The sequence below is a fragment of the Euprymna scolopes genome, chromosome 34, assembly GCF_053919585.1.
Source record: "Euprymna scolopes isolate OS-2025 chromosome 34, ASM5391958v1, whole genome shotgun sequence".
NCBI classification, from domain to species: domain Eukaryota; kingdom Metazoa; phylum Mollusca; class Cephalopoda; order Sepiida; family Sepiolidae; genus Euprymna; species Euprymna scolopes.
Window position 1 is genome coordinate 19715281 of NC_136515.1, and position 23937 is coordinate 19739217.

Below are 23937 nucleotides of genomic sequence, written 5' to 3' on the forward strand. Positions count from 1 at the left end.
AAATAGTTAAATATTGTTAATTCTATTAGAAATAGTTAAATATTGTTAATTCTATTAGAAATAGTTAAATATTGTTAATTCTATTAGAAATAGTTAAATATTGTTAATTCTATTAGAAATAGTTAAATATTGTTAATTCTATTAGAAATAGTTAAATATTGTTAATTCTATTAGAAATAGTTAAATATTGTTAATTCTATTAGAAATAGTTAAATATTGTTAATTCTATTAGAAATAGTTAAATATTGTTAATTCTATTAGAAATAGTTAAATATTGTTAATTCTATTAGAAATAGTTAAATATTGTTAATTCTATTAGAAATAGTTAAATATTGTTAATTCTATTAGAAATAGTTAAATATTGTTAATTCTATTAGAAATAGTTAAATATTGTTAATTCTATTAGAAATAGTTAAATATTGTTAATTCTATTAGAAATAGTTAAATATTGTTAATTCTATTAGAAATAGTTAAATATTGTTAATTCTATTAGAAATAGTTAAATATTGTTAATTCTATTAGAAATAGTTAAATATTGTTAATTCTATTAGAAATAGTTAAATATTGTTAATTCTATTAGAAATAGTTAAATATTGTTAATTCTATTAGAAATAGTTAAATATTGTTAATTCTATTAGAAATAGTTAAATATTGTTAATTCTATTAGAAATAGTTAAATATTGTTTATGTCGGAAAAAAAGAGTCGATTGTCCATTCTTTTAGAAATTTGGATATTAAATATATCAGTTAAAAGAATGGACGATGTGAGTTTAATTTATATTGTTTAAAAATAGGTTAGAATTAGACTGAGGATTCTTTGTTTGCCAAAACTGTTTGGACAATCATTTGTAAATCCATGTGATATAGTCACGTTGGTAAACACACTTTTGACGTCATAAAGGAGATTTCTCAATATAGAAACCTGAGGGTTCGAAGTTAGAGTGGATGAGATATTCAGAGCAGATCACACATGGTGATAGTCAGTTGGAGAGGAGAGCCCCTTAGAAGTAAAGGGAGGAAAATAGACCATGTAAATCAAAGTTTGAATTCCTGACATCACCGATCGGTCGACTGAAGAATAAAGAAACCAACTATGTAACTGTTTCGTGTCGTCATTCCTTACAACCAGAGAAGGTAGATGTGTTTATCATCTTGTAACAAACTCTTGTACAACCCTTCCAAGTATTATGTGTCCTCCCCATCATCACGATAATGTGGCCGCTCCTGTGTTAATAAGAACTGTTATAAATGTTTCTCCCTTCATCACCATCATTATTCATGTATTATGAATCCCCCGTTATATATGTACCCGTTAAGGTCTCCCAATACGAGCCCCCTGCTACACAACAGTATGCATTATCTTGTAATAGTGATTTCAAAAGTTAAAGACAAAATTTTTTTTTTAAAACATGACTTTGGGTGCCATCAGCTGAAATCGAAACCAAAACACATACCTCTCCAGCATTATTAGTTACCATCTGAGCTAACAAATGAATATCAGAACTTTAAAAATCAACCGCTTTAATGCATAAATGTATCTTTGCACATGTGTGCAAGATTTACATTTAGTTGATATATGCCTGCCAAGTTCCAATTTTCTTTCCAATTTTGAACCCCTAGCAGCTTCTTTTACCAGCTAAAAACTCAAATCAAATTTGTTCCAGACTCAAATCGTTTATATGTTTGTAGACTAACAATTGACAGAGTAGCTTGGTAGAAACCGTTTCTCACACAAACGGACAAGGTCACTTGTATGTATGTATGTATGTATGTATATATGGTACTCTTGAGGCAGATAGTACTGGTCACCGGCGACTAAACTGGTTCCCCCACCAGACTTGTTTGGTGAGGAGGGTGGCTAGTCTCCCTGAAGGATTAAAAACAAGACCTTCCAAAGGGCGAATGAACTCTTTCTGGGTCAACGGCCAACTAGCACTGTGTATATTTGTGTGTGTGTGTATATATGTGTATTGGGGTAGAGAGGGCTCTCGTAAGCCGTGGTGAAGGCAACCTTTCTAGGAGAAGCAAATCTGATTTAAAAAACCATAAAGCGGAAGACCAGTACCCGCATTAAGCTGGTCTGCAGTTTAATTTGTTGCTGGCTATCTTGCTCTTGCTTGTTGCTGGATCTCAACATTTTGAACCGAGAGAGAGACTTAGCTGTCGTACAAAGCTAAGACTCTGTAACATCATATTTGTATAGATACTCCCTCAGACATTTGGGCTCATGGATTTTAAATGTCTGAGGGAGTGGCACTCGTCTGAAAAGACGTTGCAATCATCATGGTACTCTTACATAATTTGACCCGAATTCTCGTGAATTCCCGTCAAGCATGGATCGGGCGAGACCGGCAATCATTAGTGTAAGCCGAGCGTTGTTCAAATGTTGAAACGCTAACTAGACTTTTTATTTTATTTATTTAATTTTTTTTCTGTTATGTTTTTAGTAATTTTTAAGGTGATATTGGGGGGGGGGGGCTTTTTATTTTCTGATTAGTTACTTTTTTAAAAATTTTTTGTAATTCAATTTCTAGGAGTTCGATTAGCCAATGAAAAGGCACTATCTAAATGGAAGCAGACGGCATTCGAATTGGAAGAAAGCTGACAAATATATTTTCAAAACTCGCCAATCTAAAAAATGACAGGCAAGGAATATAAACCTATGCATAAGAAATGAAAACGCTGATGCAAACAATCTCATTGTCAGGAGAAGAAATTGCTGTCCCAAAAAATGGGGTGCAACAATTGTAAACACAAATGTTTGCTTAAAAAATGATTGTGTGTAAAGGATGGTTTCTCCTGGAGATGTACAAACAGACAGTGCAGACAATGGATATCCTAGCGCACAGGATCGTTTTTTGTGTGATTCAAGTTGGAGATTCCAACAATATTAAAAATCATTTATTTATGGGAGTTCGAAATGACAAGCCTAAAAAAATATTTCCTCTACCTCATCTCCTCCGTCTTTAGCGTTGATGGCCGTTCAACAGTCGACCGAAGTAAAAGATTCCTAAGGAAACATCCTCATCTCAACAAAATTCTTCTGCCGGCAATTTACAACCGAAAAAAAAAAAAAAAAAAAAAAAAAAACTGTTTATAAATTTTTGTGGACCCCACCCAAAAAAGAACTTGACTGAATAAAAAGTCTTGAAAAAAAAAGAAAACTTGTACTTACACCTAACAATTATACAGTTAAAAAATCTTTCCATGAAGAGAAAAAAACAACTTTCTGTTGATAAATATTTTGCAAAAAAAAAAAAAAAAAAAAAAAATTAAATACTAAAATAAAATAAACATTTTCATTTTTAAAGGTAGTTTTTTTTGTTATTTTTTATTATTTGTATTTTTTTTTCATTAGTCTGCATCTGTTACGACGTTCATCTGACACTGATGATCGCCAGTCTCGCCCGATCCATGCTTGACGAGAATTTTGATCAAATTATGCAAGAGTACCATATATATATATATATATATATATATATATATATATATAAAAACACACACACACTAGCAGGATACCTAGTGTTACCCAGTTGTAACATATACCTTAATATATTTTAACTTATGCAGATTTCTTATTTATTTATTATAGAGCCAATTCTCTATTGATTATTATATTGTACCCAATATATAATAATTTTAAATTTTAAAAATATGACTTGTGTGCCATCAACTAGAATCGAAACCAAAACATTTAGCGTTCCAGCCTTATTCATTACCATCTGAGCTATAAAAAACGCATATAAAAATTTATAAAAAATAGTAAACCTATTAATGTATATTTGCACATATGTAGAAGTAACATGTTTAGTCAACTTATACCTGCCAAGTTACAAGTTATTTTTACCAGCTAAAAACCAAATCAAATTTGTTCCACACGTCCAAATCCCCTATATGTAAAGTTTCAAGTCTGTAGACCAAAAATTGACAGTAGTTTGATAGAGACCATTCCTCAGAGACAGACAAGGTCACTTTTATATATTGTAGTTAGATATGAATTTGCATATTAATGAATCAGCATCCCACGAAAGTCATTATAAGGATATGTGATTAGCACGAAAGAGACGAGAGGCGTTGAAAAGACATGCACATGATGGCAATATATTTTCTATGTATGTTTTTTATCCTAATTTGACCACAAGCTATTTCGGCCTTATTAGAAACCTGGTGTTAAGACAATTCAAGTTTCGGCTAATCCCCAAATTGAGTGGCACTGCAACAGACACCAGAATAATGGAATGGCTAGATTTTCTACAAAATAGTTGTTGCTTTTGAATGAAGAATTTAAAATACAATTTAGTCAGATTTTCTAGTAAAAAGTTATTGCTTTAAAACAAGAAACTTGAAAATTAAAGCTGAATTTATTTTTTTATTTTTATTTTGGCAACATCATGCTAGCTGTGGGCTTGGCCGTGTAGTGCGGGCTAGCTGTGGACTTGGCCGTGCAGTTATTGAAAAATTGGCCAAAAACATTAATTCGTTCATCTTAAACTGAGCAGTTTTCTACAAGGAAGGGGGTCGTTTTTTTTGAGTCGCCATTTTTGCAAGTCATTGTATCAGCTGATCAGCAAAGACATTACATTTTTTTTTCCCTCTCTCTCCACCCAAACTGTCTATACTGTTTTGCCTCCCGTCTACCAATTTATTTATTTTTAACCCTACCTCCCCCCCGGTTCTTTGACCCAGGCAACGCTGGGGGACCCCTCTACTATACTACCTTTTTTTAAAACACCTTTTAATTCCCTCCCACCAGGTTCCTTACTACACTTCCACACACCCGGGCAACGCTGGGTACCCCCCGCTACAAAATAATAAATTCAAGGTTTGGAAAGTATATTAGAAGTTTAGAATTTAACAAAAATTTATATCTAATAATATTGTCTTTAATATAACGGTGCAATAGGAAGTCTTTGAAATTGGGAGGAGGGGGAGGGATTATCGTATGGAATTCATAATTGCATAAACTTCATGTTCCTTCTAAAACAGTTTGTATAAATTGTGGGATCATCAGATGAAACACAGGAATAGATCAGACAATTCTGAAAACTATATGCCATAATAGTATTTATAAAAAAAAACAAAAAAACTACAGGATGGACCACTTAAAAGTAGTCCGATCTTTAATCTTTCTCTTTAGGACCAACTGACACAAAACAAAAAGTATCTTTTCAACCTTTTTTTTATTTTTTAATAAAACGGACAAAATCGAATTATTTAAACAATTAAAGTTTTAATAGAGCAACATACTTTTTCCAACAACATGGCACTACATGCCACACATCTCACAGATCACCGACATGAGTTCATGACATGTTTACGGAAGAGACCCCGGATTTATCATCGTGTTATTTTTATCTTTGAGGGACTTTAAAACAAGAAGTTTATGGAAATAATCCATACAATCTAGACCAACTAAAGGAGAACATTACCAAAGCTATTAGGAGAATCGGCAGAGAAGATCTACAGTCACTATCTGCAAACGTTAAACAAGCCTAGAAATGCATAGATCTCAACGGGGAGAACGTCCAGCATCTTTTATAACATTACAGGTAATTTAAACAATAAAAGAATTAGTGATGGGACGATTCCAATATTTTCCCCTGATTCTGATACAATTACTGATTCCGTACTGAATTACCGATTACGATGCTTTATGAATCTAAATATTTAACTATAGAGTTGTTATTTTTCTTGATTTCTGTAAAAACATGTTAAATGTGCAGATATTTTCCTAAACATAATTACACTTGTGGAGGATCATCTATAGATATTAGCTTTACTGGTATTATAAAATCAATAAACATTTATTTTATTATTATTACTAGCAATGGAAAATTTTGCTTTAAACAAAATCCCCCCCCTCCCCCAAAAAAAAGACAATTGAAAGAATCGTTTTGGCATTGGAAAATAGGAACCAATTTTTTTTGATTCCGATACCCCAAAATTTGTTGATTTTTCAGATTCGCAATTCCAATTAATCGTCCCAACACTAAAAAGAATGTTCCTGCTCTCCTCTACATTTGCTGGGCCACCCTGTATATCAAGTCTGTGAGAGAGAGAGGTTACAAAGTGAGCCATCCTGTATATCAAGTCTGTGAGAGAGAGAGGTTACAAAGAAGAAAGGGTGGGGGTGCCAATCAAATTACAGATACATTTCTGCACTTTATTAAGAACCCTCAGACAAGACACAGATTCACCAACCCAAATATAACAACAGTACTCCATACATAGTCTGATAGTAGATTTGTCGAGATAGAGAAGAGTCTGAGAAAGACTTTATGAGAAGTAGAAAGAGCAATGGATCTAATGTATGAACTGCAAGAAAGATTTGATGAGAAAGAAAAACCAAGAAGTTTCAGATTTCTTCTCAATAGCAGAGCCATCCATAAGCAGCTCAATAAGAAAAGGGATACGTCACAATTGGACAACCCGAGCTGAACCATAGCAGAATTAAACGAAACAAGCTATTTCACGCTCCAATCCATAACAGAACCCAGGTCAACTTCTAGATGAGCTGCATATTTCAACAGATTTGAGGAGGATGAATGAAAAGCAACACCAGAACAGAAAATGATATCAGCACAAATATTATTTTATGTAATAAGTAGGGCTAGGACAACAGCATATTCTTTTCATTGTTTTGACTCTAGTGTGTATCCGTTGATATCTTGTATACTTTTATATAAAATTATGTGGTTCTTGATTAACTGTGTCTAACCGTGTCGGATATATACTCGAGAGTCAAAACAAAAGAATATTCTGTTGTCATAGCCCTAGTAATAAGGTACTATGAAATAGTGACAAATGACTTTCTTTTTTTTAATTCTCGTAAAGTTAATGTTAATCAAATTCATTTGTTACAGCACATATCGTTGATAAGAAAACTTCCACGTTTTGTATAAAAAAAATAAAAAAATAAATAAAGGTCTTACCTCTTGATGGTTGTTGTTGCTGTTGGGTGCCACCAAAACTTGGACTGAATAAAAAAAAAAAAAAAAAAAAAAAGATACAAAAATCTTATTGCACTGTCACGCAAAAATTCAATTCAATAAATTCGGTAAAATAAAACCCATGCTTCAATTACCGTGCAGAGAAAAAGTGATAATTTACACAGACAAGGTTACAAAGGCCGAACACTTGTTCAATTTTGCTTCGAATTGCTATGTTGTTGGCCCGTTTACTACATCTACTGAAAGTTCATTCCAGGGATTCTGATGGAGAAAGCAACCTGCCTCTGATGTTTGTTTGTTTAATGAGATATTTAACCTTCTTTAGGTCATTTAATGCTGAGAAAGTTTTTTTTATTTTAATTATTTTTTTTTTAATTGTTCGCCTTCAGGATTGGTTGGTTGGTTGTTTTTGTTTTACGCCATATCAAACTTTTTCAGGTTATTTAATGCCGAATCTAGTTATTTTGAGGAACGATTTTTAATGGAGTATATTTTTTTTTTTTTAAGTCAGATTCTATTTAACCCATAGTTGGGACCCTAACAGGTACTACCACTCCGGGTCAGAGTGGACCTGGGAGCAATGGCAATTAAAGGGTGGCTCCACACTCCCCAAGGCCTGCCGCCTTCAGGAAGATTCCTTTTTATAGATACACTGGGGGAAGGGAGAGGGGGGTCTGCCCAGCTTTGCTAGGGCATAAAATATGCTTAAATATAATATTTTAATTTGTCCAGATTTCGTATATATTATTATAGAGCCGTGATTTTAAAAGTAAAATAAAAAAAATTTTTTTTTAAAAATGCTAGTTTGTCAGTCATGGTAAAATAGTTAAACGTGTTCTTTAAGCCTATTTTGCCGGTTCATAATTTCCACATGACTGAAAACACAAAACAGGAGGTTTTGTCAGAGATCCAGAATATTTGGTGAACCTGAAAGAGCTGGCCCCCACCTCTATTTTTTTTCATTTTCATCTTTTTTCGGCAGATTATTATTGAACGGACACTAGTTTACCAAATAATCATGAAAAAAAAAAAAAATAAATAAATAAATAAAATAAAAAAAATAAATAAAAAAGTTATAGTTTTGTCCAATAGGTTTTTGTTTGCTCCCTTACTCAGCATTGACAAATAGACAAGGAGTTAAATAAATTTGTGAATTTTAATGCTTCAGTGTGAAATTTTTAGCATCAAATTTTCTTTGATTCTGCCCATTAATTATGCTTAGATTCAGGGATTCTTATGGCGCCAGCCCTATCAAATGTTCAAGTATTTTTTCGCATCTACTTGACAAATGTCTAGGTGACACTTCTCAGAGTTTATAATTCAAATGAATGGGCAAGTTTTATTTTGACTACCATGTCCTCTGAAATTGTTAATGTCTTATTGGATCTTTCTCTAAAAAAAAGTTAAAATCATACATAAATATCTCACATTAAATTTATCAAAGTCTTGGATAAAACACATAAAGGGAAAACATTTACATCAAATTAAAAAAGAAATTATATCTACATTTAAAGGTACTATTAATGATAATCTACTTTTTTTAGGCGATATTTGTGAATTCACTAAAAACAAAATTATTTTAGAATTTAGGATGGAGGGTTAGTAGCACATAAATTTAGGGCAATTATTGAATAAATATTGATTCAAAATAGCTCATTGTCCAAGAGTCTTTTTAAAAAGCGGCTACTTCTTCCTCAAAATTATGTTTGAAAAAATATCTTAGAATGTTAAAGGTTCTTTAAAACCAAATAAAATCGATTTTTATAAATTATGAACACGCTTTTTACTACTGTTCTCATGTTGAGTGTTCCTATTTACTTGCCTCCCCTAGAGGGCAAAGTTAGACACAAGGTCGTTTTTTACTGTGGGGAATATCCAGTTCCTAAAAAAAAAAAAAAAAAAAAAAAGGGGGCACTCTGGGTTGGAACAAAAATTAAAATTGCCTCAGTTTAAAAGGATTTCTCCTTCATTGAACAATGAGAGAATAGGTGAACAGATACTACATTTTGATTGATGTAACCTCCAACGAAAATTCTGTGTAGATTCGAGTTCAGCAGGAAAATTCACAAGTTCGAGAACACAAAACAGAACACTTAGTATATTAACATTTTTTTTTAATTCGAGTGAGGGATGGGGGTCCTCTTAAAACAATATCTCCCACAAAAACTGTTCTAAAATGTATTTTCAATTGATATTTATTCAATAATTGCCCTTTTTTCGAAGCTGGCCAAAATGACAGTTTTTCTGTTGCCCTTTCTTCCATTGCCCAGATTTTCTTAAATTCATAAATTTAACGTAAAATGATCGCCTGTTACCAGACCATTTTAATTGTTTTAAAGCAATTAATTAAATTTTTTACCACTGACCCCAAAGCTCAATCAGCAAAATCATAAAGACCACAAGTAATCGCTTTATTTTTCGTATTACCACCTAGACTTAGGGTTAGTAGTAGGAAGAGATCGTGTCTTATTACTTTTGACAATGAAATATTTTATACTTCATTTTGACCAGAAACTTGAACATGGCCAAAATTCAAAACAAACAAAATCCGTTACCTATTCTTAAAATACTATCTGGTTCGAAAAAGGTGATCATTTTACGTTACATTTGTATGTGAAACTGTTTTTCAAATTGCTTACATGCAATGGCTTAAACAATAGCAAATCAAATTATTCTTTTCGTAACAAAAAAAGTTATAATTGTGATTAGTGAACAATGAAAACAAAAGAAAAAAAAAAATAATTTCATGAGAATACCGTATTTACAGGTACCGTTTTACACGTAACTGTTAAAAATTAAACAAAAACATTACCTATAAACACTCATAATAATAAAAAATAAATATAAAATGATTTATTTAAGAATTTAAGGTGCAGGATCAGTTTCACACAAATTTAACGTAAAATAAGCGTCTTTTTCTGAAACATTCTAGTGTGTTAGGGCAATTAACCCAAAAACAAAATATTTTTTTCTATTAGAGATAAATTATGTGCATTTATTAGAGGAGATGTCTATTTTTTTAAGCGATTACGCATGGTTTTACTACGTTGTCAATCGAACTTAAGTTAGTGGTAAACAATTTAGTTAACATCCATACAGAATTAGAATGGCCCAGAAATGATTATAAATTTATATTCGAAACTGAGCTCCCACTCTAAATACTAAAATGATTGCTTTTCTTTCTGGCAAGTTTTTTAAGGGTTTCACACGTAATCACCTATAAAATAACATTTTGGAATGGGGATTTAGCTGAGAGTGTTAATATACAATTTATTATTATTATCATCTTTATTTTGCTTTTTTTACAGCAAAGCAAATTAATTTAATAAACCAAGTTTTATAATTAAAATAAAATTTTCACTTCATTCATAGAGAAAGCACTGAATAGTTAACAAAACCCGCACACTGTCCATGTTAAAAATGGTTTTCTAAATAGTAACATTATTATTTAAAAATTCGTTTGTAATAATGGGTTGTTAACTATTTTGTTCTTACATCATTTTCTTATATTGCCTTCCAATCCTCGACTATTTTCAACTGTTTATGAAAACTTTCAAGTAGCAGGTTGTATACTAATGACTAAGTGATACAATCTGGATTTGTTTTAAATCGAAATAAATCTTTTATCTTACAATTTTCAATCAATTACAAAGAAACATCTTACAAAAAATATATGCGGAAATTAGTGGGGCTCAAGTAATAATTTGGAAATTAAAAAAAAACAAACGCACTTCTGCATGACAGTGACATATCTATATCTATAAAAGTGAACGTGTCTGTGTGTGTACATTTCCCTATACAATAACTGTCAATTTTAAGTCTACAGACTTGAAATTTGATATACAGGGTACTGAGATTTGGGAAAATCTTTGTAATCCGTTTTCGGACAGTAATTTGGCTGTTAAGGGAAGGGGTCAAAGTTCAACGATTTGACCTTTGAGAACTCTACCAAACTCCAACAATTTTGGGTATAAACACTTGAAATTTTAGATATAGGTTCCTTGGACATGGATCTAACTTAATAACTTGATTTGAGCCCAAAAGAATAAATGTTAAGGGGTCAAAATTTAAAAAATTGACCGCTTTTTTTTTTTTTTTTTGCTCAACATACACCTTCGAACACCTGGGCAACGCCGTGCTGAAATGCTAGTTAGCAATAGAGACGAGTTATCGACCCCTGTCCTGTTCCCCCGAAAGCGGCAGTTATGGGAACCTCAAAATAAACAAGTGTTTATGATAACGCAAAAATATATAATCAAAAAATAAATAACACAAAAATATAAAAATCGAAACATTTATTGAATAAAAAAAATGTATCAAAATATAATTTTCATATATTTTATTTATAAAAATTTACAGAAATTTTTTAGTTATATTGTTTTTTTTTTTTCAATGAGTGATTTTCATTGACACCTTTTCGGAATATAGCGTTTTTGCACAGTTACAAGAGATAGAGTTCCCTTATTTGTTGAAAAACACCTTCCAGGGGATTTTCTTTTAGAAAGGTATGAGTTATAGACCCCTTTTCGGCTGACACACGCCCTCTATTGGCCGTTCTTGAAACTAAAATACACACATTTACCTCATGTCACTGTCATGCAGAAGCGCCAAAACAAATCTCTAACTAGATATTTATAAATTTTAAAAGAATCAGAATCGTAAATTTAGAATGGAATCGGTAAAAAATTTTGGAATCGCCCCATCACTATTTTTTTTACATTTCTTTAAATAAAGGAAATAATTTACAGGTAGGGAGCAAGCTCTTTCACATCCGCCGTTTTTTTTTTTTTTTTTTTTTTTTAGAAAATAAATATATGGTTTCGTTTTTCGTGTCTCCATTCCGTTCGGTTGCCTTACACAATCAACCATGTCAACTTCCGGTAGCTCGATTTTTTTCAGATCATTGATTTGGGAGATTACCTACTTTTCTGTATTTTTGTTTATTTTAAATAAGCGTAATTCTCAATAAACACCGTTGTGTGTGTGTGTGTGTGTGTGTGTGTGTGTGTGTGTGTGTGTTTTTTTTTTCTATCGATGTTCTCCAATGGGATTTGAAAAGCATGCTGGATACTAAAAACAACCAAGCTTTAGACATTTGAAAGTTTAAAACTTTGGGGTTTGTTTTACAGACTGAAAAGTAGTTAACCTTGATTTTTAACTTACTTTAAATGATAAAAATAAAACAAAAGAAGTATTTAAAAAAAAAAATTGGTTACTAAAATTTATTAAGTTATTTTTTATAACAGAAAAAATACCCGGAATATTACAGGTATAATTGGAATAGCTTGCTGCAAGGCTTTAAACTCCAATAAAAAATGTTGGTGTACGATCACGAACAATTTATATTACATCTTAAGTTAAAATAAATGAAATATTTAAAATTAAAAGTTCTTACGTGGTGGCACCAAATCCAGTGTTGGCTGATTGACCAAACGTGAAACCACCGCCGGCCGCCATTTTCAAACGTATTATGAAATCTCGCGCGTTATGCGAGAATTGGAATAATTTATTTGTACTTTTTTTTAAATATTTTTTAAAATTTAACAGATTAAAATTTACTATTTAATTAATAAAAATTAATAAGCATTTCTTTCTCTATAAATTATGTATAACAAAAAAAAAATGTAAAAAAAAAAAAAAAAAAAAAAATGACATCACGTTTGAATGTGGCAATAGTCAAGTGGATGCATGCAGTGTCATGGCTGACTGAAACCTGTTACTAAACCAAACTAGATCGTCTTAAGAAAATGGATTTTATAAAAGCATCTAAGGTTAGTTATTGATAAAAGTCTATATTTTCTGATATGTAATTACATTTGTATGAAATCTGAATTTCTAGCTGTTTTATAATGGCATCTATGACGATCTTTCTTGTTGTCAATTGTGTAAACCCGGTGGTTTGACGACTAAATACAATATTGTTGTTTTTGTACACATCGCATTTTTTTATTTTGATGTAAAAAAAAAAAAAAAAAATGAAAAAGAAAACACTTCTGTAGTTTATCCACCGTGCTGTAGCAATGACGTTATTATTTAGAAACCCATTTTTAAGATGTGAAGGGGGGACTTAGTTAACTATTCTATACTTTCACCTAACAAATTTAATTAACAACAGAAAAACTACAATTACAAACATCTGCGCTTCTACAGAATTGGGACGAGATTTTATAGTCGATGAATGGAGTTTTCAGATAAAAAAAATGGTTTCAACTAATATTTTTATTTTTTTTTGTCAATTCTAATAAGTAGCTTCCAAATTATGCAGTCGAAATTACTTGAATATTACTGAATTATTAAAAAAAAAAAAAAAATGCTTGAATCGTGGTAGCAGGTGAAAAATTGCTGCCATCTTGTTTTTATAAAAACGGAAAATTACCTCCCTTTTGAACTATCTTGTGTTTTACGATCGTTTTCATCAAATTCTATTTTTATTTTCTTTAATAAGTAATTTTCAATGTTATCAATTTTCGTAATTTTTGGATATAATCATTTTAAAAATAGGAGGAATACGTAGATACCTGTTTCATGTGAAATTCAGAATTACGGTTTCCGAAATTTCGTCCCAATAGTGTAAGCGCTCTAAAATGGTTTTATTGAGTTCTTTATTCTTATAAATTTAACTTTTTTCTTCGATTTAGAAGAACAAAGAAAAAGCTTTTACACGTTTTAAACAATTTCTTCACTTTTAAGAGTCCTACAAATTATATTATGACTCTTTGAATATAAATATACAGATTATATCCCCCTCCAAACATCTCCTCAGATAGACCCCAAAAGTGTCCTTGTAAATTAACTTAAATTCATCCTCCTTTTTACTCGTAAAATTAGTGGTATTTGATCTAATTTTTACCCTTTGCTCTATGATGCCAATGGAACCACAAAATTAGCTGTAATTTTTTTTTAATATTTACTGATCACTCAGTGACTATATGATCTCAGAACGAGTAACCATTTTTTTTTTTCACACACAAAAATGGTTAAATGTTCTGGGTTTATATTACTGTACACATAGATTCAAAAAAGTTGTCAACAAATATATGACAAATAAATGTTATTCAAGGCAAGATAAGTTACTTTTCTACCTAACTGGATAGTTTTCTAGTGTTTTTATTCAATGTAACATGTTTATTCACCTCGAAAAACATACAGTGTTTACCGATGTATTGGAAAATTTAAACTGGCGCCCGATTCTCGCTTTCACACGGTAAGTTTGGGAAAAGGGGTTATAAATTTAAAAAAAAAACTAGATAAAATACTGTTAGAAACTCGCTCAATATATGTTACCATGACATAGGCTGACATATATTCGGTGGTGTTTTAACAGTACTTTGTATTTTTTTAATTTTAACTCATTTTCCCCAACTTACTTTTTTTAACTTAATTTTCGATCTTACTCCAAAGAAGCACCCAAAATCCTGGTAGAAATATATCCAATCAATGTCACCAATCATGCGAAAATGAAAAGTTCTACCAGTATTCTGTTTAATTTTCGATTTTTGAGTGATTATTAAGGGTCCACATGCAATGATTGGCTTTTTCATTCTAACTCAACAAATTGGACACATAGTTTCTTTTGAACAACAACAAAAAACGCTTTAAAATAAGTTGAAACACAAAAAACTTATCCAGGTAGGTAGATGAGTAACATTTTTTTTTTATTATTCCATTTTCACCCCAAACAAGACGCAGTGCCACTTTGATGCAGGAGAGCTACTATCAGGGACCTAAGTTGCAGGGATACTATCTAGGGAGTTGAGTAGCAAGATGTTTGTTCACATTACATTTGAACTTCTGCATGTCTGTACAGTTGGCCTCTGGACCTTGATAAGTGGTGACTCCTTTGTAAAAAAAAAAAAAAAAATTCAAAGAAAAAAAAACCTGGAAGGGAGTTCCAGAGTCTAGCAGTTCTGGGGAAGAAACTATTAGAGTAGAAGGCCTTTTTACATTTAGGGATCTCTCATGTACAGATATATAGGGGTGGGACTTTGCTGGTTTGTTGGGGGGGTATTTATGTCGAGGGGGTACAAGTGCTTGTAGTTTGTCAGAGCATTCACCATTAAAATACTTGTAGAACAGGCAGAGGGATGCAACATTTCATCGATAGGACAGAGGTTGAAGCTTGGATGACAGTTCAGGACCTATCAGGTTGACGACTCTCTTTTGAACCCTGTTCAGGAGCAAGAGACTAGTAGCAGATGCACAAGTCCAAATGTGACAACAATCCTCCGTACATGGGCGAATGGTGGCCTTGTAGAGGTCCAGTATACTTTCAGGTGTAAGTAACTTTTTAGCACGGTAGAGAGAGAGCCCACTTTCCTCGCAGCGGCTCTGGCAATGCTCTCAATGTATCTGTTCCAACTCATGTTCCCTGTGAACGTTAAGCCAAAGAGTTTGAACGAAGTACTTTCAGGTAATGTATCTTTAGCCATAGCTATTGGTGGTTAAGAAGGTTTCTTGTAATTATTGAAGGAAACAAGCTTAGTCTTAGCAGCATTGAATGTGACCATCCATTTTTGTCCCCATTCCACTACAGATTGAAGGTTTTCCTCTAGTGTTTCTGCCATTTCCTTAGATATGTGTTCATTTGTTTTCTACTTGTGCCTGTTATAGAGTGTGGTGTGATAAGCAAATATACCCCATCTCAGAGACAATTTTATCAGGGAGGTCATTTATGAATATTAGGAATAATAAAGGTCCTAGGATATCCCCTGAGGTACACCCGCATTTATATCATATTGTTTAGATGTACGAGGACAACCTGGATTCTTCTCTTATTTAAACATAACATTTATTTGTTGTAAAATATAATGATAAGGTTGTATTAAATAACAGTACAATATTTACTTCATCTATCTATATATATCTATAAATATAAAAGCGAAAATGTTTGTATGTGTGTTTGCTTTTTCTGTATGTCTACAAAAGGCTTTTTTCAGAGAAGCGGTCGGTCGGTTCACAACTTTTTAAAACTTTTTATATCACATGTAAATCGTAATATCTCAGAGTTAACAACTAAGCTTGCCTGTCTATTTAATTTGCTCTATTTTGAGAAGATAAATATTCAACATTTGTCGCTCGCCGCATGTGTGTTAGTCTTTTTCCTATAACATCTTGGGGGGAAAAAAAAAGCGTTCAGCAGTAAATGAATACTATCCCGCAGTCAAACTTGACCTCATTAAGTCATTAAAACGGGCACCTGCCAAATCCAAGTAATTAAATAAATTCAAACGTGTTTCCGTTAGCATCTCTCGGTGGGGCAATGGTTAACATCGCACTTTTTTTTTCACACTTTAATTTACAACTTTGCCTGAAGGGTTCGGGTTCGATCTTCATACTTACCTACCAAAACATTTTTTTAACCCCCCCCCCCCACACCGGAATTTCCACACACACACCTCCAAACACCTGGGCAACGCCGGGTACCCCTCGCTAGTCTATATATATAAAAGCGAAAATGTATGTGTATGTATGTTCGCTTTTCCTCGATGTCCACGAAAGGCTTCTTTCAAAGAAGCGCTTGCTCGCTTCACAACTTTTTAAAACTTTTTATATCATCTTTAAATTGTAATATCTACGAATTATCCACGGAGCTCGCCTCCCTATTTAATTTTATTGACTTTCAAACGTTAATTATTCCACATTTCCCACGTCAGCACGCGTTATATTCGGTTTTCAGTATAAAAAAAGCGAACCTCGACTAATCACAGGCCCAGAGCCAGTTTGTTCAATGTCGACTTCGTCATATCAGACTGTAGCTTTCATTTCGAGACGAGGGAGCGGGCTTTTAAAAACAGACAAACCCATTTATTCAAAACTGTCCCACACAAAATAACTGCTGAATACCTATCGCCGTCACGTCAATCAAAAATGCGCACCTGTTTTTTTTAAAACACTTTACTATTTTCCAACTGCGCGTCGTCAACGCTTCGGGTTTTTTCACATACTCCGAAAAACACCCGGGCAACACCGGGTACCCCTCGCTAGTCTATAAATATAAAAGCGAAAATGTATGTATGTATGTATGTGTGTATGTATGTTCGCTTTTCCTCGATGCCCACGAAAGGCTCCTTTCAAACAAGCGCTTGCTCGCTTCACAACTTTTTAAAACTTTTTATATCATCTATAAATTGTAATATCTACGAATTATCCACGGAGCTCGCCTCTCTATTTAATTTTATTGACTTTCAAACGTTAATTATTCCACATTTCCCGCATCGGCACGCGTTACATTCGGTTTTCGGTATAAAAAAAAGCGAACCTCGACTCTAATCACAGGCCCAGCGCCAGTTTGTTCAATGTCAACTTCGTAGCTTTCATTTCGAGACGAGGGAGCGGGCTTTTAAAAACAAACAAACCCATTTATTCAAAACTGTCCCGCACAAAATAACTGCTGAATACCTATCGCCGTCACGTCAATCAAAAACGCGCACCTGTTTGTTTTCAAACACTTTACTATTTTCCAACTGCGCGTCATCAACGCTTCGGCTTTTTTTCACATACCCCGAAAAACACCCGGGCAACGCTGGATACCCCTCGTACCATTCGGTTTTCGGTATAAAAAAAAGCGAAAATCGACTCTAATCACAGGCTCAGAGCCAGTAAACGTTTGGTCAATGTCGACTTCGTCATATCAGACGGGGGAGCGGGTTTTTAAAAACAATCAAACTGATTTATTGACCTCATTAAAAACTGTCCCGCACAGAATTCTAACTGCTGAATACCTATGGCCGTCACGTCAATCAAAAATGCGCACCTGTTTTTTTTAAAACACTTTACTATTTTCCAACTGCGCGTCGTCAACGCTTCGGGTTTTTTCACATACTCCGAAAAACACCCGGGCAACACCGGGTACCCCTCGCTAGTCTATAAATATAAAAGCGAAAATGTATGTATGTATGTATGTGTGTATGTATGTTCGCTTTTCCTCGATGCCCACGAAAGGCTCCTTTCAAACAAGCGCTTGCTCGCTTCACAACTTTTTAAAACTTTTTATATCATCTATAAATTGTAATATCTACGAATTATCCACGGAGCTCGCCTCTCTATTTAATTTTATTGACTTTCAAACGTTAATTATTCCACATTTCCCGCATCGGCACGCGTTACATTCGGTTTTCGGTATAAAAAAAAGCGAACCTCGACTCTAATCACAGGCCCAGCGCCAGTTTGTTCAATGTCAACTTCGTAGCTTTCATTTCGAGACGAGGGAGCGGGCTTTTAAAAACAAACAAACCCATTTATTCAAAACTGTCCCGCACAAAATAACTGCTGAATACCTATCGCCGTCACGTCAATCAAAAACGCGCACCTGTTTGTTTTCAAACACTTTACTATTTTCCAACTGCGCGTCATCAACGCTTCGGCTTTTTTTCACATACCCCGAAAAACACCCGGGCAACGCTGGATACCCCTCGTACCATTCGGTTTTCGGTATAAAAAAAAGCGAAAATCGACTCTAATCACAGGCTCAGAGCCAGTAAACGTTTGGTCAATGTCGACTTCGTCATATCAGACGGGGGAGCGGGTTTTTAAAAACAATCAAACTGATTTATTGACCTCATTAAAAACTGTCCCGCACAGAATTCTAACTGCTGAATACCTATGGCCGTCACGTCAATCAAAAACGCGCACCTGTTTTATTTTTTCACAATTTACTATTTTCCAACTGCGCGTCGTAAAAGCTTTTTTTTTTTTTTCACGGACACCTGTTTTTTTTCACACACACCTACAAACACCCGGTCAACGCCGGGTACCCCTCGCTAGTCTATATATATAAAAGGCAAAATGTGTGTGGCCATTTCGTGTATGTCTTCAAAAGGCTTTTCGAGCACACGCTCCCAGGGTCGTTACTATCGCTTAAAACTGTGTATATAGGTCCTATATAATAATATCTAGGAATTAGGAAAGCGCGTAGCATATAGATTTATTTACGTCGATTTTTACAAAATTATTGCTATTTTGGCTTCTCGCGTGTTGATTGGGCTTTTTAGTATAAATACAGTGAAACTAAACTCAAACGGACGTGTTCACGGCATTGCGCTGGGAAAAACGTCCAGAAGCAATCAGCTTTGATCAGACACCCCTCCCCAACATCTGTTGGGGAAAGAAACAGTTAAATTTGGGTAAACAAACCCAAACGCTGTGTGACTTTTATTTGACCTTCTTAATTAGGTCAAATGGAAGCAGCAGAGTTAACTTTTATTGCGCACGCCTCTTTAACCTGCTTAACATTGTCTGTTGTTGCCGTGGGTCAATGGTTAACGTAGCAGGGTTTGTTTTTTTTTCACACATTAATTTCCAACTCAAGGGTACGTGTTCAATTCTCATACTTACCTACCAAAACATTTATTTTATTATTTAACCCCCCCCCCCCGGAGTATATATATAAAAGTCAAAATGTGTGTATGTACGTTCGCTTTTTTTGTATATCTGTAAAAGGCTTTTTTCACTGGACTTCTCGGTCAGCTCACTCCCTCTTAAAACTTTTTATATCACGTCGAAATGATAATATCTAAGAGTTACGAACGGAGGTCGTGTGTGTGTTTAATTTGCCCGACTTTTACCAGCTCGCCGCATCTTCGAAAAGCGAATGATCTGGCTTGCAGCGCAAAACTAGGTCAGACATCACGCCACTTCCCTGTTTATTTTGCTTTATAAACTTTCACTTAACGCGCTTATCAGTTCTTCTCCCCTCGTGGCCGAGATGGTTAGGTGACTGGCTTTTTTTCCCTTTCGTTTTCACCTTCGCGTCAAGGCTTCAGGGTTCAATCCTACCTTCCTACTAAAACTTTTTTTTTTCTTTTACACCTCCAAACATTTTTTTTTAAAACACACACACCTCCAAACACCTGGGCAACGCCGGGTACCCCCCCCCCGCTAGTCTATATATATAAAAGCGAAAATGTGTGTATGTATGTTTGCTTTTTGTGTATGTCCAAGAAAGGCTTTTTTCAGAGAAGCGGTCAGTCGGCTCACAACTTCTTAAAACTTTTTATATCACATATAAATCATAATAACAATGGAGGTTGCCTGTCTATTTAATTGCTCGACTTTGGGAAGATAAATATTCAATAGTTTTCGCTCGCTGTGGATTAGGCTTTTTCGTATAATAAAAGCGACACTAATTCTGGCGATATTTTTCCAGTCGCGATCGCCGGAAATGTCCGAAAGCAATCAGCTTTGATCAATGTGGAAATATTTTCCTTATATTAGACAATTGCTATTCAATTTGGAGAAGGGAAGCTGGTCCCCCCCCCTCCCAACATCTTGGGAAAATAAAAATAAAAAAAGCGTTCCCGTATTAAATAAAATACTACCCCACAGTCAAAGTTGATCTCATTAAGTCATTAAAACGTACACCTTCAAATTCTAAGTAATTAAATAAATTCAAACGTCTTTCCGTTAGTATGTTGCGGTGGCCCAATGGTTAACATCGCACATTTTTTTTTTCACACTTTAATTTCCAACTTTGCCTCAATGGTTCAGGTTTGATCATCATACTCACCTACCAAAACTTTTTTTTTTATTTTACCCCCCGCCTCAGAGTTTTTATTTACTCAAAACCACACACACCTCCAAACACCCGGGCAACACCGGGTACCCCCCTGCTCATCTATATATATAAAAGCGAAAATGTGTGTATGTATGTGTGTTCGCTTTTTGTGTATGTCTGTAAAAGGCTTTTTTCGGTCGGCTCATTCCTTCTTAAAACTTTTTATATCACGTCTAAATGATAATAGCTATGAGTTACGAACAGGGGTCGCCTATCTATTTAATTTGCCCGACTTTCACGCATTATTTTTTCCAGATTTTTAGAGCGTCCCGTGTATCTTTCGCTTTTCAGTATAAAACAATCAAAAACTGGCTTGCAGCCGCGTCATGTTTCAAGGTCAAACATCACGCGACTTAAGGTTCTCGCACCTGCTAATTTCATTTTATAAGCGTTAAATTAAGAGGTTTTTCATTCCTCTTCTCTTGGGGGCGAGATGGTTAGGTCCCGGGGGGTTTTCCATTTCATTTCCATCTCCACATCAAAGGTTCGGAGTTCAAGCCTACTTTCCTACTAAAACTTTTTTTTTTCTTTTACACCCCAAACACCTGGTCACGTTTTTTTTTTAAAACAGGGTTGTTTTGATCACCCCCCCCACTCAGCACACACACCTACAAACACCCCCGCTAGTACTTTCATGAATCAGTCTATTTTCTGTAGGCTGTTTTTGAACCCAGTCAACGAAGGGTACTTTTGCTAGTCTATAAATATAAAAGCGAAAATGTGTGTATGTATGCGTGTTTGTGTGTCCGCTAAAAACTTTCAAAAGAAAGAACAAAAATTCACAAATTTGGTCTCATGTGAAAGCCCCATCCTTCGCCCGAAAAATATCGAAAAATTGGCCAAAAACGTTTATTTTTTCACCCTGAAATCAACACTTTTCTACAAGGGGGGGGAGTCAACAAAAACCGTCCTCTCATGACGAGATGAGTTCTACCCATGCGTCAGACGACGTCATGACCTGATTTAATTTAAATATTTGAAGAACTGACACAATTTAATGTACGTCGTGTTAGCTCAGTTGGTTAGAGCGTTGGTTCATTATCTAAACGTTTTGGGTTTGAATCGTGGTGTGAGATTTTTTTTTTTTTTTCGATTTTTTAAATTTTAATATTAAAGCAGTGTTATTTAAGCCATTTTTCACGTAACGTTCGTTTTTCTGTTTGTTTTTTTTTTTTTTACTTCGCTTATTCTTAGGTTTTCATTAACCCCCCCCCCCCCGACCGATCACACGCACCCAAAAACACCCGGGTACCCACCGATTTTTTAAATTTTAATATTGAAACAGACTTATTTAAGCCATTTTTCATGTGTTTTTTTTAAAGCAGTTTTAACGTTCGTTTGTTTTCTTTTTTGTTTTTGTTTTTTCGATTTTTACATTTACCATCGTTAATTTGCCTTACATCATTTTTTTTTGTGTTTTTTTTTTTCGATGTTTTGATTACCCACCGCCCGGGTACCCCCCGCTTTATTTTTCAGATAAGTTTTAACGTTCGTTTTTCTGTTTTCTTTCTTTCTTCGCTTATTCTTAGGTTTTCATTAACACCCCACACCCCCAACGACCACACACACCTCAAAACACTCGGGCAATGCCGGATACCCCCCGCTAGTATATATATAAAAGTCAAAATGTGCGTTAGTGTTTGCACATTTGTTGTATGTCTGGAAAAGGCTTTTTAGGGTGGGACGCTCTTGGAGGGGGTCACTGTTTCTTATATACTCTCTAGATTGTAATGTCTCCGATTCACGAAATGAGGTCGCATGTATGTTTCATTTAGGCGACTTTTACATGTTATTTTTTCTTGGTCTCCGCGTGTTTCTTTGGCTTTTCCGTATATAAGCAAAACTGAATCCGTAGCAAAATGTCTCTCCCTGGCATTCATGCCCTGGACGTCCAGAAAACAATGAGCTTTGATCAATGTGGCCAAAACCCGTCATATCAGACAATTGGTATTCATTTGGACACTCCCCTTTTTTATGGGAAGCTGGTTTTCTCCCAACATCTTAGGGGAGACGCAGAAAACAAAACCCAAAAAACTGCCTCATAACGAAAGTTAAGCACAGGATTTCATTCCCCTATGGCATTAAATTTACGCACATGTGTGAACCCATTCACTTAACTTTTTAATTGTTTAATTTCAACCATTCTCACATTTCTGACTTCTTAGCGTTGTGGTAAGTTATCACGCATTTTTTTTTTTATCTGTTTTTGCCTTAAGGCTTCAGGTTCAAGCCTATCTGCCTACCAAAACTCTTTTTTTTCTTTTATACCTACAAACACCCAGACAACACCGGGCACCCTGCTAGTCTATATATATAAAAGACGAAAGTGGGGGTGTGCATTTTTGTATGTCCAAGAAAGGCTTTCTTCGCTGGGGTTCTTGAGAAAGTTACTATTTTTTAAAACTTTTTATATACTTCCTAGATTATAATATCCACGATTTGCGAACCTACGTTGTCTCTACATTTATTTATATCAACTTTTATAAAATTCACACTATTCCGTCCTTTTGCGTGTTTGTTCGTCTTTTTCGTATAAATAAAGTGAACCTAACTGGAGCGAAGATACAGCGCCTGGCCTTTCATGCCAGGACGTCTTGAAAGCAATTAGCTTTGATCAATGTCGGGGAAACCCTTCACATCAGACGATTGCTATTCTTTTTGATGCTGCCAGAGTTCTCCCTTTTTTGGGAGGACGACCTTGTAGGGAAGCAAATAAATACCACGAGAGAAAGCGGAAAGCTTCACTAGCCCCAGGGCAGGTTTAAAAGCCACTTTCATTTCTGCGTCAACTCGTATGAATTTCAACTTAGTGGGGGACGCCCTTTTCTCTTCCCTGCAACCTCTCTCCCATAGAAGAGACGTTGCGAGCCTGTCATTTTATCGTTATTTCCTGGCAAGTGCTTATCCGAGCTCCAATTTCTGGTCCCCCCCTCGCCAATCTTTCACGAAAAACACCCGTTTAGCTGAAACCACTGTCAATAATTTTCCCCATTCTTTATCTGTGCCTAAGTCAAAACATAGATTCCATGAACAAAGCTTCTTTCTTAGAAGTGCATGCCTGTGGAACTCTCTTCCGTTTGCCTGTTTCCCACCTGACTACAACTTGGATGTCTTCAACTCCAACATAAACAAATTCCTGATAAACCGCCCCCTTAAGTAAGACACTTTCTCAAATCTCCATTACTAACGATTACTACGATATTATCCCATTGATTACTGTACACACAATAAACCTTATCCCCGAGTGGCTTCCAGGCCTTGATAAGTGGTGACTACCATGTAAAAAAAACAAAAAAAAACTTGATTATCATTGAGTTGACAACATTTTGATTGACATCGCTAAATTTGAACGCTTTTCAATTCGTGTGGCGTCATAGTATAGTGGTAAGAGTTCAGCTTTTTTTTCACTTTCTTTTTTGCCTTCGCGTCATGGGT

The 23937-nt window shown here is 34.5% G+C and overlaps 2 protein-coding genes across 4 annotated transcripts in view; one reads left to right on the plus strand and one right to left on the minus strand.

The window, feature by feature from the left end:
• LOC145259110 (nucleoporin p58/p45-like) overlaps positions 1–12435 on the minus strand; it is a 123336-nt gene extending 110901 nt beyond the window's left edge. For all 3 annotated transcript variants that reach the window (XM_080116774.1, XM_080116776.1, XM_080116775.1), the window contains exons 1-2: positions 12346–12435; positions 6933–6976 (exon numbers count right to left, since the gene is read on the minus strand). In XM_080116774.1, coding sequence (XP_079972900.1) covers positions 6933–6976; positions 12346–12407 — 106 coding nt within the window. In that variant the 5' untranslated portion in view covers positions 12408–12435. The remainder of the gene's footprint in view (positions 1–6932; positions 6977–12345) is intronic.
• Positions 12436–12582: 147 nt separating this feature from the next.
• The window catches only part of LOC145259114 (phosphatidylinositol-3,5-bisphosphate 3-phosphatase MTMR6-like), a 126681-nt gene continuing 115326 nt past the window's right edge, over positions 12583–23937 (plus strand). The window contains exon 1 of the mRNA XM_080116782.1: positions 12583–12721. Coding sequence (XP_079972908.1) covers positions 12698–12721 — 24 coding nt within the window. The 5' untranslated portion in view covers positions 12583–12697. The remainder of the gene's footprint in view (positions 12722–23937) is intronic.